Source organism: Seriola aureovittata, chromosome 20 (genome assembly GCF_021018895.1).
Source record: "Seriola aureovittata isolate HTS-2021-v1 ecotype China chromosome 20, ASM2101889v1, whole genome shotgun sequence".
NCBI classification, from domain to species: domain Eukaryota; kingdom Metazoa; phylum Chordata; class Actinopteri; order Carangiformes; family Carangidae; genus Seriola; species Seriola aureovittata.
The window spans coordinates 9798875-9815011 of NC_079383.1; the positions used below are offsets into that span (position 1 = coordinate 9798875).

The 16137-nt window shown below is 39.0% G+C and overlaps 1 protein-coding gene across 1 annotated transcript in view; it reads left to right on the forward strand.

Annotated features, from left to right (window-relative positions):
- Positions 1-16137, forward strand: part of ctnnd2a (catenin (cadherin-associated protein), delta 2a) — a 278083-nt gene that overhangs the window by 127154 nt on the left and 134792 nt on the right. Inside the window, exons 5-10 of the mRNA XM_056364392.1 lie at positions 86-190; positions 4073-4245; positions 9449-9503; positions 10397-10607; positions 10992-11109; positions 11990-12122. Of these exons, the coding sequence (XP_056220367.1) occupies positions 86-190; positions 4073-4245; positions 9449-9503; positions 10397-10607; positions 10992-11109; positions 11990-12122 (795 nt within the window). The remainder of the gene's footprint in view (positions 1-85; positions 191-4072; positions 4246-9448; positions 9504-10396; positions 10608-10991; positions 11110-11989; positions 12123-16137) is intronic.

The following is a 16137-nucleotide window of genomic DNA, read 5'->3' on the forward strand; positions in this document are numbered from 1 at the left end:
GAGATCTCATTCATCTCTCTGCCTCCTTTCCTTGTTTGCTGACCTCCGTCTTCCTCTGTCTCTCATCCTCTTTCTTCTTCCACAGCGGACGGACAAAAGGATATTGAGGATGAATTGACCACAGGTTTGGAGTTGGTGGATTCCTGCATTCGCTCCCTTCAGGAATCTGGAATACTTGACAGTGGAGAACGTAAGTGTACTTATCAACATCATTCCTGAAGAGTCCGTGTCCCTCCTGCTTTATCTTAATCCAAATAGATGGCACTTTCATTGTGAGCACTCTTATTGTGGGTGCTCCATACCCAGCTGTTTTACCATTTTGCAAATGGGCTTCTACCAAAAGCATCTCTATGTGTGGGTGCAGATAAATTCAGTATAGCTCTCAATGTGTTTGTGTGTGTGTGTGTGTGTGTGTGTGTGTGTGTGTGTGTGTGTGTGTGTGTGTGTGTGTGTGTGTGAGATTGTGTGTGTGTTTCCCCCAAAAGAGAGCACTACAAATAGCTATTTGTTAAATAACAGAAAAGTGACATGTTGTTGTCTCAAGTGAAAGGCTCCAAGAGACACAGAAACTCAAAAAAGTTAATGTCATGAAATGACAGTGTCAATTTAAATTCCAATTATTTCAATCCATTTTGAGACCTGACTCAGAGCAAAGCAGAACTGCTAAACAAACAAAATTCAATTTCAGACTAACAGCATGAAGGTACAAACCACATTTATTTTACTTAGTTTATTCCCATTTTCTCATCTTAGATTCTTGAGCTCTTTGTTAACACATGGCAGATCAGAATCAAGGCCTGCTTAACTGTAGTAGGTACTTCAGCAAGTGTAAACAAACCTGTTACTGCTTCAAAAGGAATATGAATATAATTTTAAATTTTACTGCACAGAATGACTCTTTAAAAAAAGGGAGGAAGAATATCCAGGCAATCCTAATAAAAACCATACTTGTCGTTGGTTTAAATACAATAGGAGTGTTGTTTGGTAATTATTTTTGTTCTGCTCAAAGAGAAGGAGAAAATGTACTCGTTTTAGTCCATTAGGCCATTAGATATCTGGCCTAAGTGCAGCAATTCCCTTTGTTAAGTTCTCAGATTTCTACTTAAAGTAAGTAAGTTGAGTCGAGGGAGGATTTTGTTCTAGATTAGACATTACATAAATAGTTGGATAAAGTAGGGATAATGTTTTAAAATGAGAATGTATTCCTCACACACAAAATATTACAGAAATGCCTTCTGTAGTTTGTCACTGAAAGTTTAACAAAGTCATTTAATAAACACAACTCACTCCAAAATGAAGCATTTTAAGGCCTAATTCACCTAGAAGTATTTTTCAATGAGCAGATAAAAATGTCATTGCTCTTTTGATGTGCACACAAACACACAACAGACAAACACACAATGGTCCTCCTAGACTAGAACCAACAACTGCTCAGTTTCAAGCTGCTTTTCCATCTCGTGAGCCTTAGATTCTTATAAACTAATTCAAACAATGATCGAGAGGCGGACTATGTGGGAGGTCTCGCTAAATGTGCTTGGCATTTTCTTTTCAGGTCATTGGTTTTGGAACACTGCATTCCCATTTCACTTATTGTCTGCTGACCTTTTTGATAGTTGATATTGCTTTAATGGATGGCATTTTAAGACGTGTTGCTCAGTGCATTTCTACGTGAGGAGTTTACTCACATACCATAAGCTTTACCATGTATAATTTCTGGTACTATGAGAATGGGCTGGCCTTTGTGGAGCACCAATGTAATATGTGTGTATGCACACACTCACACACACACACACACACACACATACACACACACACACATGCACACATACACACACACATATACACACACACACACAAACACAGTTACTCCAGCTTATACAAGACTTATTAGTCTTGAGTTGTGTATGTGTGTGTGTTTCCCCCAAAAGAGGACACTGCAAATAGCTATGTGTTAAAGTCACAAAAAAGTGACACGTTGCTGTCTTCAGTGAAAAGCTGCAAAAACAGAAAGGCTTTTTTCTTTCAGCTGATACTGTAGTTGGTGAGGTGTCACAGCAGAGCTACACAAACATTTATACACATAAATAAGTTTACAGAGACACAGAAACTCAAAAAAGTTAATGTCATGAAATGAAATTCACTTCACAAAGCAATTACTGTGGGGCTTCAGTGTATTCTGCTATTTTAAAACCAGCCAAGGTAAAACCATTGTATGTGTTCGTGTGTGTGTGTGTGTGTGTGTGTGTGTGTGTTTGAGTGTGTGTGTGAGTGTTTCATAGACTGAGTAAAAATGACTTTCATAATATTAGCTGAGCTGCTGAAAAATTCATATTTTTCATGTGAGAATGAACTCTGTGAGACTCAACAGAGACATAAAAAGGCTCAAAGCCCTACTAGCAACAATGTTTCTAATTTCACCCTCTCACACATACACACAAACAGCACACACACTTCCATTACTTACAGCACTTACATGTACATACTTAGTGTCACATATACACACATATTTATTCCTAAATGCACTTGAAGTATTTCTCAAACCAAACTAATGACTTTATGTCACATGTATGAACACTCAAACAAACAAATACAGTTTTTGTCACACAGCACACACAATGTAACAAACACCGAGGCTGAGTGATGATGAGTTTGGGGGCTCCCACTCAGTCTGTGTAACACAAAGTGCTGTTCAATAATTCATAAAAACCAAGGAATGAATCGAGATGAGAAAAGACAAGTCTTTTGTGAAGAAGAGAAGCAGAAGAGTTGGTCTTGGTTCACAGCGCACAGAGTCATAGGGAGAAAGGAATTCTGGGGGAAGGGAGAGAGAGAGGGAGAGAGACAGAGAGAGAGAGAGAGACAGAGACAGAGAGAGCAAGCAACTAGAAATGGAGGAAGAATTAGGGGTCTTTGTTATTTTGGGAAAGAAAGCAACAGAGCTCTGGGGAAGACACTTGCTGTAGACTTTATCAGGACATATTCATGATATTTAGAAATTTGGAATAGGGTTTGTAAGGAAAAGACAGAGATCCTAGTTTAGCTTCCTTATTCTACGACCTCTAATTACATACGTTTTATGTACTTGAAATTTGTATTCAGACAGGGAGTTGAGTGAAAATAGCAACTTAATGAAATATGTATAAACTACTGAGTTAACAGGTCACATACCTTACTGCTCTCAATAAATCCAAACCACACATAGAAACACATATGTAGATAACCAATATAACCACTCACACACACACAACTCTTACTACTGAGTGGTTTGTAACATTTCCATTCAGCGGGCCTCATCACTCCACACACAGTTTAGGAGATATTCCATCTTAAAAACCATCTTATGATGTTCTTATTCCCAATATAAGCTTTATGTGCCCAGCATGGGAGTCAGAGTGAAGGGGTTATTATTTGATGTCAGGTGGTGGCAGTGATGCAGCCCTTAAACTGGGGGGTTGAGATTGTTATTATGTTATGTGTGTGCATTTGTGTGTGTGGTGTGTGTTATTACAGCCATACTCATCACTGACTAAAGCAGATTTGCCTTCTCTACATTAACACTTTAGTGGTGCTGAGGCTGTTAAAGTGTACAGTGTACAGTGTGTGTTTCTTTCCAGAAGAACTTAATTCCTTATATCTCACACAAGGGGTCAAGTGAAGTTTTGTTTGAGCCGATAGTACAAGCTAAAAATTAACATGTTAGGGGAGGTAAAGTTTCAAGTTGTTAGGTGTACTTTCTTATTTTCAGCCCTCCTTCTCCCATCCTCTCCATCTCCCTGCTCCTCCTCCTCCTCCCATTCTCTCTGTTCCTCTGTTTCTCTTTCCCTCTGCTAATAAATTATGTATGCCATCTCCAACTCACGGAGTGCTGCACTGCTGCACTATCTGCTCTAAATTGCTGCTCTCTCTCTCATCCCCATTTCACTCTTCGCCTCTCAATCTCTCCCCTTCATGCCCCCTCTCCTTCTCACTCTTAATCTCTCTCTCCTCACTCTCTCTCTCTCTTCACACACACATACTAAACGCAACCCCCACCTCCCACCCGACCATACACAACTCCTGTCTCTATCGGTAGGACCGGCTCTTCTTTCCCAGAGTTCCTTGCAGCTCAACTCCACCCCGGAGGCTTCGCTCCAGTACTCTGCCAGCTACCATAGCAACCAGACCCTCGCCCTTAGTGACAGCATCTCCGCAGCAACTCCTCAGCGCAGTGGGCAGGTTGGAGGAGCTGTTCACAGCTACAACCAGGTAGGAAATATCGCTGTACACAAATGATAATGAGGATTAGTGCGGATGATGATGATGATGAAAAGGATGGTCGGACAAAAATTCTAATACCGGCCGTTCGCATAAACTTTTGTGTCTTTTCTTAGAAACACACCAGAGAATTTTAATAATTCACATCAGAGGCTTTTGACTGTGAAGGTAACTCACCTGAAGTGAGTTCTCCACAGTTTAAGTAAAACTGCATTGTACTTTTTGCTCATTGAAGGCATGCAGACCTTTGAGGACCAGCATAGTGTTTCGATATACTGCATATACTTGCTTTCAGATTCCTTCCTGCTCTGATTTTTCCATCACAAACGAAACGAACATCACCCTTCTTTTTCATGCACTGACTAGCATAGTGCTTCTTCACCGACATGTAACTCTGACTCGCATTGCTCTCACCGAATGTGGATTTGCTCGACATCACAGCTGGGTCTGCCGATCAGCGTAGAAGTACATATGCATACAGAATCCCATTTCATTGGCTTTACTCAAGTGCTTTAAGTCCAGCACTACAACTGGCTTCTCAAGTAATCCATAGTGTAACAAAAATTGTCTGTATTTTGGAGGAGGTGAGAGACAGGGTTTGACAAATTCCTAAAAGCTGTTCAGTAGGAGAAGAGTAATCAGATTTCCAAAGACCAAAATGAGGAGACTATTAATGCACACAGCGATATCTCAGTGAATATCTTGTTTTTAAAGACTGGGAAATAAAGCTAGAGACAAGTTGAATATTAATTAGTGTGAGAGAAAATTACTTTCTAGCCTACAGGAGCCAATTATTATCAGTTTTTCATGTCCCTAACACATAAATGGTAATACATATACTGTTTATACACACACCCATACATGCGCATACACACACATACATACTTTCAAACAGACACCCACACTGCTAAATCAGTGAGCAGCTGCAGTGCTTCATTCAAAAATATCGCTAGTGTCTGGGGCAAATATTGTATTTGTGATAGATGGAATTTAATCAAAAGAGGATCTCTATCTTAAAACAATAATTATAAGTTCAATCATTTTTCATTTTTTTTGGATATGTTTTTTTATCTTTGCAAATACCTGCACATTTTTTTTCAGTGAGGGTTTCCAACTCTGAAGTGAAGGGGTGTTTGTTTTGTGTTGTGTTAGTTTTTTTTATTTGTTGTGTGCAGAGGTGTGTGTGCAAGTCTATGTGTATATGTGTGTTTCTTTGCACATGAAGGAGAAAGGTGAAGGAGCTGATATCTGTCTTTGTAAACACCTTTTATTTTATTTTATTAATTTTCCCCTCTCCAGTCACACCAAAGCTCATTTCAGAGCTGGTTTCAGAGAAAGCTAGTTTCAATCCTTCACTTATTAGATAACAAATATGGGAGGCAAAGTCATAAAGATACAAAAACTGACAGACAGACTTAGATGGATGGACAGATGAGGCAAAATTAGTTCTTATTCTTTCTGTAGTCAGAATGCTGTGATATTTCTTGTTCTTGTATCGCAGTGTTCCTGTCCTCTTTTCCCTCCTCCCCTCTTCCTTCCCTTCCCTCTTTGCTTCCATCTCTGTCTATGTGAGCATGAGTGTGTGTGTGTGTGTGTGTGTGTGTGTGTGTGTGTGTGTGTGTGTGTGTATTCTCCTCTCTGATGTTTTTGGCTTGTCAGTGTAATGGGGCCAGTGTTGTCAGCAGGGCTCGTTGCCCATGAATAGCTTTACGCATGCCAGTGCTGCTCGATAGGCAGATGCAGCTTGCATGCATGTGCAGTACATGCATGTTTTTGTTTATGTGGTTGCAGACTTGTGCATCTGGGTGTAGGTCCTTTGACCATGTGTGTACATGTGAGTGCATTTTTTTAAAGTTCTCACAAGTGACTGTTTCAGGGAGAGTGAGAGAGAAAATGAAAGGTCTAGCATGTTGCTGCTCCTCTGTACGGTATTTATAACCCTGAGAGGCCCTGCTTTAATAATGCATAGATACATGGCACCTCAAACATCCCAATATTTTACTGGAGGAGAAAAGAAGCAGAACTGTGAAATGTGCAATCAAGAAAGTGCTGTCCCTCACATAGTGTGTCAGGCTTTGTGTCTATTAGTTAACTCAGCCAACAATTTATCATACTTTTCATAATTTATTAACTCGATGAATAAACTATCCGTCTATCAATCTATTTATCTATCCATTCATCTATTAATTCAACCACTCAACTCTTCATCAGTCTGAAGTCTGAAGTGAATTTTTGTCTGACTTTGCATCTTGATGACTGTAGCACATCTGCAGTGTTAAACACAGTAAAGTGATATAAACAATTAACAAAGGCTCTTAAACTCAGTTTTGTGACTTCTCATCAGCCTTAGATCTCTCACTTGGCTCCAGAACAACTACTGAGGACTATAGATTTTTGTTATGGTGCACACCGGTTAAGATAGTGGATCACACACTCCCATTAAGAATCTCTCTCTTTTTATAAAAAGTTTTGATAATCCACTCTCTAAAAACCCTTTAATTATGTGCACTCAAACAGATCAAGACGCAATGTATAGAGCCAGCCAGCCAGCCAGCTTTTGCATTAACAGCTGTTTACTTAGTAGTCTAGAAGAAACATTGTGAGTTCAGCATCAAACTTCATTCTTTTACTAGTCAACAGCTGTCTCCAGAGGTGGAAAGCAATGCCAACGTTAACTTTTGTCTCTGGCATTTTCTTCTACTGAAGTTAGCATACTAACCTGCTATCCCTGGCCTGTCTCATCATTTCCAATAGTGACTCACTGCAGCCTCCAATCTGCCCTTAAGACTTAGTGGTGCTCAGAGGGTGTATTATCTTGTCTTGTAAACTCAACAAACCACATTTGGTAGCAGAAAAAAAAAATTAAAGAAGCTCTTTTAACACCTCAAACACATGAAGGATTTAAATAAAAATGAAACTAAGTGCAGAAATCCATGGGAATGAAAGGCTAGGATACTGTCATGGTTTGTGGTAAGTAGGAGCCAGAATGCAGCCAACACAGAGGAGACGGTGCAGAATGTTTAATAACCAAAAGAACTTACAAAACAAGCACAGGGAACCACAGGGGATGACAACAGGCAACATGAACAGACTAAGGACAAACCCAGAGATCAACAGAGAGACTACAGACGAACCGACCCAGACAAAGGGGAGGACAAAGACTATATAGACAAGGGAGGCAAGGGTGATTGAACACAGGTGAAACACATTAGGGCGGGGCAGACAATCACCACACAGAAACAGGACCAAGACAGGAAACAAAAACACTGACACACAAGGAAACCAATTACAAAATAAAACAGGAAGTGTGAAAAGTCCAAACAAAACTAACTGTCTGTCTGCCATAGCAAACCATGACAAGATACATTATCTTGGATATTATGGTGAAGCTATGAATACAGATGAATTAATTATTGCAGTCTGAAACTGCTCAATTACAGAGTGAATTCACAAGCACTTCCACTTATTCACAGCAACGTATAGACATACACATGGTGTCAGAATGTGTGTCAAAAACATGGTAGAAAATATGTGGAAGCACAATAGCTTACTATATCCTCTATATTGCATTACATGCCTGCCTCTCATTTTACAGATTTTCCATTCTTCTGCTTGTTTGCCTCCATAAACTGTGTGTCAGATTTTTTTTTAGAAAGAGATTGCTAATCCACTCAGACAAAGATAACAGTTTCCATGACCCCTGTGCAAACAAAGCAGTGCTAGAATCAAAGGCCTGTTGTCTTTAGCAGACACGTTTTGGCTCACTGCAAAAGCAGGAAAATATAACCAGAGACTGCCATTGAGAACATAATGGGAGACTGTGTGCCTGTGTGTGTTGCTATATTTATCTAGGAAAGGTTTGCTGAGCAGGCATGCTTTTTTTTCACCAAATGTATTTCTGTACAATTATACAGCTGCAAATATTCACACCTGGAAACCGCTGTGCGCAAACATAGCCTTTGGACATAACTCCAGATTGTTTATGTGTGTGTGTGGGTGTGTGTTTGCATGTTGTGAGGCACTGGTTATTGGATGATAACATATATGTTGTCATTATGTATTTCTAAGTGTGTGTATGCATAAGTGAATAGACATGTGTGAATAGACAGCTTGTTTCTGCCATAATATAAGGTTTACAAGATACAAATTAAGACAGATGAATAGCCGACTATTCAGAATGGCTACAAACATGGCTGCATGTGGAGATAGACATTAAAGTATTGTAGAAAATTTTAAATTGTATATGAGAATAACTTGTTTAATGCTGAGAAACAGAAGGTTTGAGTGTAACTGCTGTATATGCAGTAATGATTGTTCTCTAAGGTGACTCAGTGACTGTGTGCTTGCATAATGTACACCTTGCACAACTGCAGCCATGTCAGTCTAGTAATCACATATTTGAATCACCTTTACAGCTTTAAACATCAACATACGGCTATGTATATGAGGCCCAGTGGAGCACTGGCATATGCTCTCCCTACTGTGTCTAGAGACTAAGGAGAATATATTAGTATAGACCAGCATGTGATGTAAGGTAAAAAAAAAAAAAAAAAGGAAGCTTCTCAAACTCTGCCTCACAGACTGGCACATTACTTTTATTGTCTGAAAGGAATTTTGTTTTTACAGCTGCAAGTGAAAATTTCTTCCCACTGTCCTTGTTTAAATTTGTCTCAGAGTAGACTGCTGATGTACATCATATATTCATAGACTATTTTACCATACACAATCAATATGAGCAATTTAACAGATGATTTAAATGACAGATTGAGTTATTTTAGATAATTGTGAATATTGGGGTTTATGTGAGGACAGATGATAGAGATTAAGACATGAATATACTATGGATTGTGTAATCCTTTCATTGATTTTGAGTGGGCGGTACAACAAGGCTTTATTAGAAATTATTTCAGTCAGCTGAGCTCTTTGGACTTCATGGTCTGCTTCTATGAGTCTGTTTGAATCACCCCTCTGTTTTCTGTGGGGACTTCATTAGCTGCTCTAGGTTCATTTGGGATCCTCAAAGGCTTGACTGAACTCATTGTGCATAAAAGTTTTTGATGGCCACTACTCTCTATTCTCTTTTATCCCATTTTTCTTAACTCTCTATCTCCCTTTCCCTCCCCTACCATCCCTCTCTCCTGTCATGGCACGTCATCTTCCCTCACTTGCTCTGTGTTCCCCTATACCCCCTCAGGTGACATCTAGTCGTGCAGCCCAGCAACAACAATCACAAACTGGGGCAGGGTCAGGTAAGAACTCACCTCTCCTGCTCTCCCCCACTCTTCTCTGTCTCTCTTCATGGAGATGCATTTTCTTTAGAATAAATTAATCTGACATAGCGTGAAGTTCTGTGGATACACAAAGATGACATTTGGAGACACTGATAGACATGTATGAGAATTGGAATAAAAATGTTCCTAGTCGTAGAATGTTTTCAGAGCCTGCAGTGTGAATAATTTTCTTACATGTTAGTATTATTCCTCCATTATTTAAAAACAAGCTATATTAACTCCAGTCTCTGCAGGCGGTTTGCTTTGGGGTCAAGAATTTAAGCCATACATGTATCATACTGGATATGTTGTGTTATACATTTCTTTATCCAGCATTTTATTTAGAAAATGCATTTTTCATTGAATTATCAATATGTTCTGTTGTATGCAAGACTTTCCCCATACAGCATATATTTTTACTTTGGTACAATAAAATGATATACAGTAAATTATATATGCAAAATAATAAAAGAAAAATCTCCCCATTAAACCAGGTCATTTTGGTACTCCCAGTTATTTACCACTTCATTTCAGGCTCTCCCAAATTTTAATATTGATAAATGGCGACATGGCTAAGGTTTGAAAAACACAATAAGCAGGTAGTGCATTTAAATTAACTTTTATTCAAACCTTGCATTTTGGCTTCATTGTTGAGCCAGTTTTATGCTTTTGTAATCCTGCCCTGATTCAAACCTGTAGCTCTTTACATATTTTCTTTTCCCTGTCATCAACCCAAAGTAAAAAATCAGGTTTTGCTCCATGACCTGCCTGTATCTGTCCTCCAAATCATTACCATCAGCCTCACCAAACTGTCACTCATTCCTCTGCATCCCATGTTCATAGATTTTTATGTACATTCCCTTGTTCTCTAGGTATATACTACTCTAGTTCCACCTTGCCTGCCCAGCGTGTCAGTTCCCCTCTTTCTGGAGGAGGAGGAGGCTCAGGGTCCAGCTCCCCTAGTAAGCTCCAACGCCTGGGATCAGCTTCTGACACACCAGGGTACTCTACCACTCAACGGTTGCCTTCCTCCTCCTCCTCTCCCAAACAGTCCCCTGCTAATCGACTGGCCAAGTCATACAGGTATAGAGCCACAGTGGCTTTGACATTGATATTGATTTTGTTGTATTTCTGTTGATACTAATGTATAATAGAGTCTGAAGGTGGATAAAGGGGGTGTCATTTGAAAGAATTACTGTATTTAACAAGAATTTCTCATTCATAGGTTCTAAAGATTGCTTGAGAAAAAATGTAAATAGGCCACAAAAGAATAGAATGAAAAAGGAAAATTGCCTTTGAGGTTCATTGTCCTCCATTCTATGCTGGCATACAGTGTATATAAATTACACACATATTTCACAAATGGTAGATGAATCATATGACTGTTTTTAAATCTAAAACAGAATTAATCATTTAAAGTCACTATTTCGCAGACAAAATATGTTACTCTTCCCATTTGTCTTCCAGCACCACGGTTGCTGTGACAACAGCAGGAGGAGGCGGGTCACCCCTGAGGGTGGCATCTCCACCCAACTCTACAGCAGCAGGGGGAGGGGCCAGCTCATCATCATCCCCTCTTCACCAGGTACAGGATGTTACAGTCTTAGAAAGTTGGCAGCTTTAGAGTTGAGATCTATTTTGTGTTGATTACAGAATATTAAATTTGAATATTTTGTACGTGAAGCAGGCATTCAAATTGCTTGAGAAATGTGATTTGTTACAAACCAGTGTAATGAATGAAACCAAGGCAACTCTAACAGAACTACATTCAGCGCAATTATAAAATCTACTCCTCAAAGTCTGGGTGAAATCAGTACAAAAATGAGGATGACAAATGTGGATACAAATACATTTAATTTACATGTTTATGAGAAGGTGTCAAAGTTCAACTGAAGGCACACATAACCTCCTCCCTTTTTCAGTCAAGTAAATTGTGACTTTGTTAAATATCATCCTTGCCTGGTTTGATAATTATTTAAATCAGAACATATTTATTTTATCCAGTACACATTTGTCAAATGGTTTTCTACACATTTTTTCATTATAGAGCAAGTTATTCTACTGACAGTTCTGAAGATGTAGGATGTGATTTAACAGTATTATGTGCAGTGTAATAGTACAAAGATTATAATTCAAATTCCAATATTTACAGTGCTAATGCCCAGTATTAGTATTTCTTTAACAGTGTTGTAAAGACATACCATTTTATTTAATATTGACATATAATATTAAAATATAATACTATACTGGTACTATGGATATAGACACGAACGCAAATTTGGAAACTTCTGTTATCTGAACCACACCAATCAAAACCTTTCGGCCATATCAGCTATTATATGTTTTGCTGCCAAAGCATTGTAAACTAACATGAAGCAATTGCACCAGTGTATAGGTATCATCTGTTCCCCGAGATTATTTATAATATTTCAAAGAAGAGAAAAAGAAACCTCTTGTCTTTTCAGATGAGTTCGGGCATAGGGAGCTATGCCACTCTGTCTCCCAAAAGGCTGGCATCTCACCACGCTTCTGACCAGTACAAGATCTCCCATGAGCTTTACGCTACCGCAACACTGCAGAGACCTGGCAGTCTGGCAGGTGGGGGTTCATACACTCATGCAGTTTTACATGCACATAAACATAAACCCAAACGAATGTTTAACTCCACCAACAACCACCTGCGCCGTGAATAGTAAATGACTGTGAGGAAACATCCCACAATATCAGGATGTCTTTGAGTGTTTGTGTCTGTTGTTGATCTAGCATTTATTGTGAATGGAGCATTTGTGCTATATAGGCCCATGTTACATTACATTGCATCTCACTGCAATTCCAAGAAATATCAGGTGTTGCATTTAAGTCTATTGAATTAGCCAGTCAGTGTGTTGTGATTGGTGTCCTAGGGTTGTCTGTTGTATATCATAGCTGTTGTACATACTTCTTCTTCAGAACATCTTTATGGCTGCTCTCTCTAAAGAAGAACTTCAACATGAATGCACAAGTTACATTTCTGAATTATGAGCTGTTTATGAACAGGTCTGCTGTGACTACCAGAAAAAACCTGCTTTAAGAAGATTAAAACGATTCTGAAGATCTATTTCATGTGACTGGGAGCTGAATGTATCAGAATGACACTGGTCTTAGTCGAGGCAGCACTTAAGTTAACAGAGACTTCTGTTGGCTCCTGCAGTTACATTGACTAGTTAATGGCTTTTTCTCTTGACTCTACAAAATTGAGTTGGCTGAATGTCAAAACCAAAATGAAAATGTGTTTTGCCAACTGTTTATAGTCCATAGTAAGTTAGTGAAAAATTTTATTTGAGGTTGGCTGTTTGTGCATGTTTGAATTAAATACTGTAGATAGCCCACTGTTTCAAGTGTTATTCAGACTAAAAGTAGTTTTAGACAGCTGCATTCTTTCCTGTCCTGTGCTTTATAGCATGAGATGTAGCATCAGTTAACTGCACGCTGAAATTTCTTTTCTTGCACTTATTTGTGAAGTTGTTTTTTCAGGGCTTTTAAGCATATAGAAAATAATTGAAGATCTTTATTCCTACTTCTTCAATTATTTAATTCACTTAAATGTGTATATGGACAATGGGTGAGCTATTTGTATCTATCCACCATTTTTGTGTGCCAGTGAATGGACAGACCTAGACGGAGCCCTGGTAAAAGGCAAATTAATGGCTTTGTTGTGGTGCTCTTTGGCATATGTTGAATGATCTCTTATTTTTCAGCAACACAAGTGAAATATTTGACAAGATTAATATTGATTACAGACAGCAGTGTTTTGAAGCTCTGGGTTAAGTCTAATTGATTAGTCCTTTAAACTTGGATATATATGGATGAATAATGTGACCTTCACGCTTTATCCTGAGGGCATGAAGCACTCTTGGAAAAATGCTTGAGGTTTCATCTCTCCTGAAGACTTTAAATGAGGAAGAAAAGAAGGACTGGGCATGAATGAGTCCCGATGGAAATGCAATCTCAGACTGTCACTATAATTAGCAGACCTGGCTAATATAATTATCAGAATTTGCTTTCATGAGCATAGACTTGATTATATTAGCACTATTGGAAGGTAACTGGAAATGTAAGAAATTTGCCTTCAAATACTTCACTGTAATTTCTGGTTTTCACCATGTTTCCAAAATGACCAACATAGAATTATTTATAGATACTTCTAGTTACAGGTTTGCTTTTTCCCAGCAGGTGCCATCCTCCTGGAAAAAGCACCATAGAGTTTATGTGAGTAGCCTGTTTGAAGAGGTACTTAGCAGTTCTACAGCACCTACTCAGTTAAGCTGCATAAAAAACTGAAATCAGCTAAAAAAAGACATCCCCTCTCTCTACATGAAGGGCCTGGGTGATGCAGTCCAGTGTGTAGAAATATTACCATAGTGATACTGATATGTAGACATTGGCAATGGCATTAATTGGGGGTTTACATTGGTGCCTCAGGCACAGCAGCAATCTCTTGGATATTTACATATATTGTCTTTTTCTATTTTTTATTTGACTGGTCCGATTATTTTGATATTCAGTCTGAACCCGGCAGATAAAAACCTCATTCTATCCTGGTAAAATTACAGTAGGTGAATGTTTATATATGAGAGAGCAAAGAATAGAAATGGCTGTTGGCTGTTTTTCACTTTTTTTTTTACTATACGTGTAAGAAATATTTATTTTTCTTTCTTTTTTTTTAACTACACACACAGGACTGTGAGGCATCAAGGGACCAGAGTTCTTGTTTTGTTTTTTAGTTTTTTAGTTTTTTTTGTTACTCTTTGTTATCCTCTTTAAATATTTCATTGAATGGAACAACATTGGACAGCATCTTTCTCTTTTTCCTTTCTGCGTCATTCTCGTCATTCTGCCTCTCCCTTTGAAAGAAAGAGGTCAGTATTTCCACGAGTGGGCCCCTTTGAGTCAAAAAATAAATGAATAAAGAAATAAAACCAACTCACCAAGACTTCAAAGACAAAAGGCATGGGAGGAAGAGAGTGAGTTGGGATGAGTCATGCTGTTAATGGGTGTGTCCATGACTCTAATTAGCAGTCCTTCATGCATATTCCGACCATTGCTGTCTCTTTCTTGCTTCTTTTTTCGAGTGTCTAACTGTCTCTAAATTCACCTCATTTCAGCTGAGCTCAGTGGGTGCTGTAATGTCCGAACTTTAAGCTGCCTCAACCCTCCATTTCTGTCACTTTCTCAATTTCTCTCAATATCTTTTATCTATTTTTTCTCACTCTCTTATTCTGATTCCCTCTCTTGTCTTTCTGCTAGTGCTCTCTCTCTCTGCCTGCTGCTGGATAGCAGAGTGTAACTGGATGCAGACAACATTTTTGTTAGTGAGGGAGGTAAACAGGCCAGTCAGTTAACCATGCTGTTTTAAGGAGGAGACAGTTTCATGGAGTGTAATAGCCTCTTATCCACAGTCATACTAAAGACTGACATGATGAGGCAGACAGATGCTTCATCACATAGAACAAGAAGTGCAGGCAGACTCCCAGGCTGTCTGTACCATCTTACCTTTAAGACTATTCAATAAATAAGTTTAAGGATTAACAGAGTCCTACTATGTATTTCTGCTTGAATGTTGACTCTGATTCATCTTTAAAATGCTCTCTTTGGCTTTTCTGCTTTGTTGGACAGTTAAGATATGAAATAGACACTGGTACTAACCAGCAACAAAAACCACTACTACATGGCTACAAGCTACTATGTACTTGATCCAACAGAGATGGCTGAGTGCCGCACATGCATTGATTTCTGATATGATCTGAAAGCCGGAGGGCCTTCAACTGCGTTAGGTTGATGGTGGGTACACACCAATGTTTGAATCTGGGTCTGAGCGCTAGACTTTTCCCCTTTTCATTCGCTGGCAAATCCTTGGCACACAACTAATGCGATATGATACGACATTAGCTCCACTGGACCGTCTCTCTTTCTCTCCATCACTCATAGCTTTGTAAGTCTGCATATATGAGTATGTGCACGTCCTTTCACTTTATCTTCTGTCATGTCATCAAAGCCCTGCTGACTTGCCTTCATACTCCCCTGGTCTCCTCCTTTTCTCCTCTTTCCTAATTTTAATTTTGCTCTCTGTGTTTTCAGATGGAGGCCCCTGCCTTACATTTGTTCTGCTATGTAATGAACAAATGCCTCCTGTCAGTGACTTCCTTGCCCTGTGTCTGTGGGATTCCTGCCAAACACAGAGCAAGAGGGGGGACACTGCATCTCATTATTTTATAGCTGACGACCAGCAATGTGTTCTGCAGAGATTAAAAAAAATGAAATACAGAGGATTTCTTGCTCTTTTTTTTTCTCAGGCTCTCTGGATCTCTGTCTGCTTCTTCCTATCTCATGTGTCACTATGCATGCCTCTCTTTATTTTCTGTCATTTTTATTTTCTCTAGGTCTGATTTGGTGGATCTCTAACTCGCCCTTTCCTCTAACACTCATACAAACACACACACACACAACACACATCTCAATATCACATCACCTTTATCAGTTTGCTATAAAAATGATGTACTGTCTGTAATTTGGCACTCTGTAACACACATTGAAAACAATGTGCAGGGTGGAAATGGACAGGTCTACAAACAAA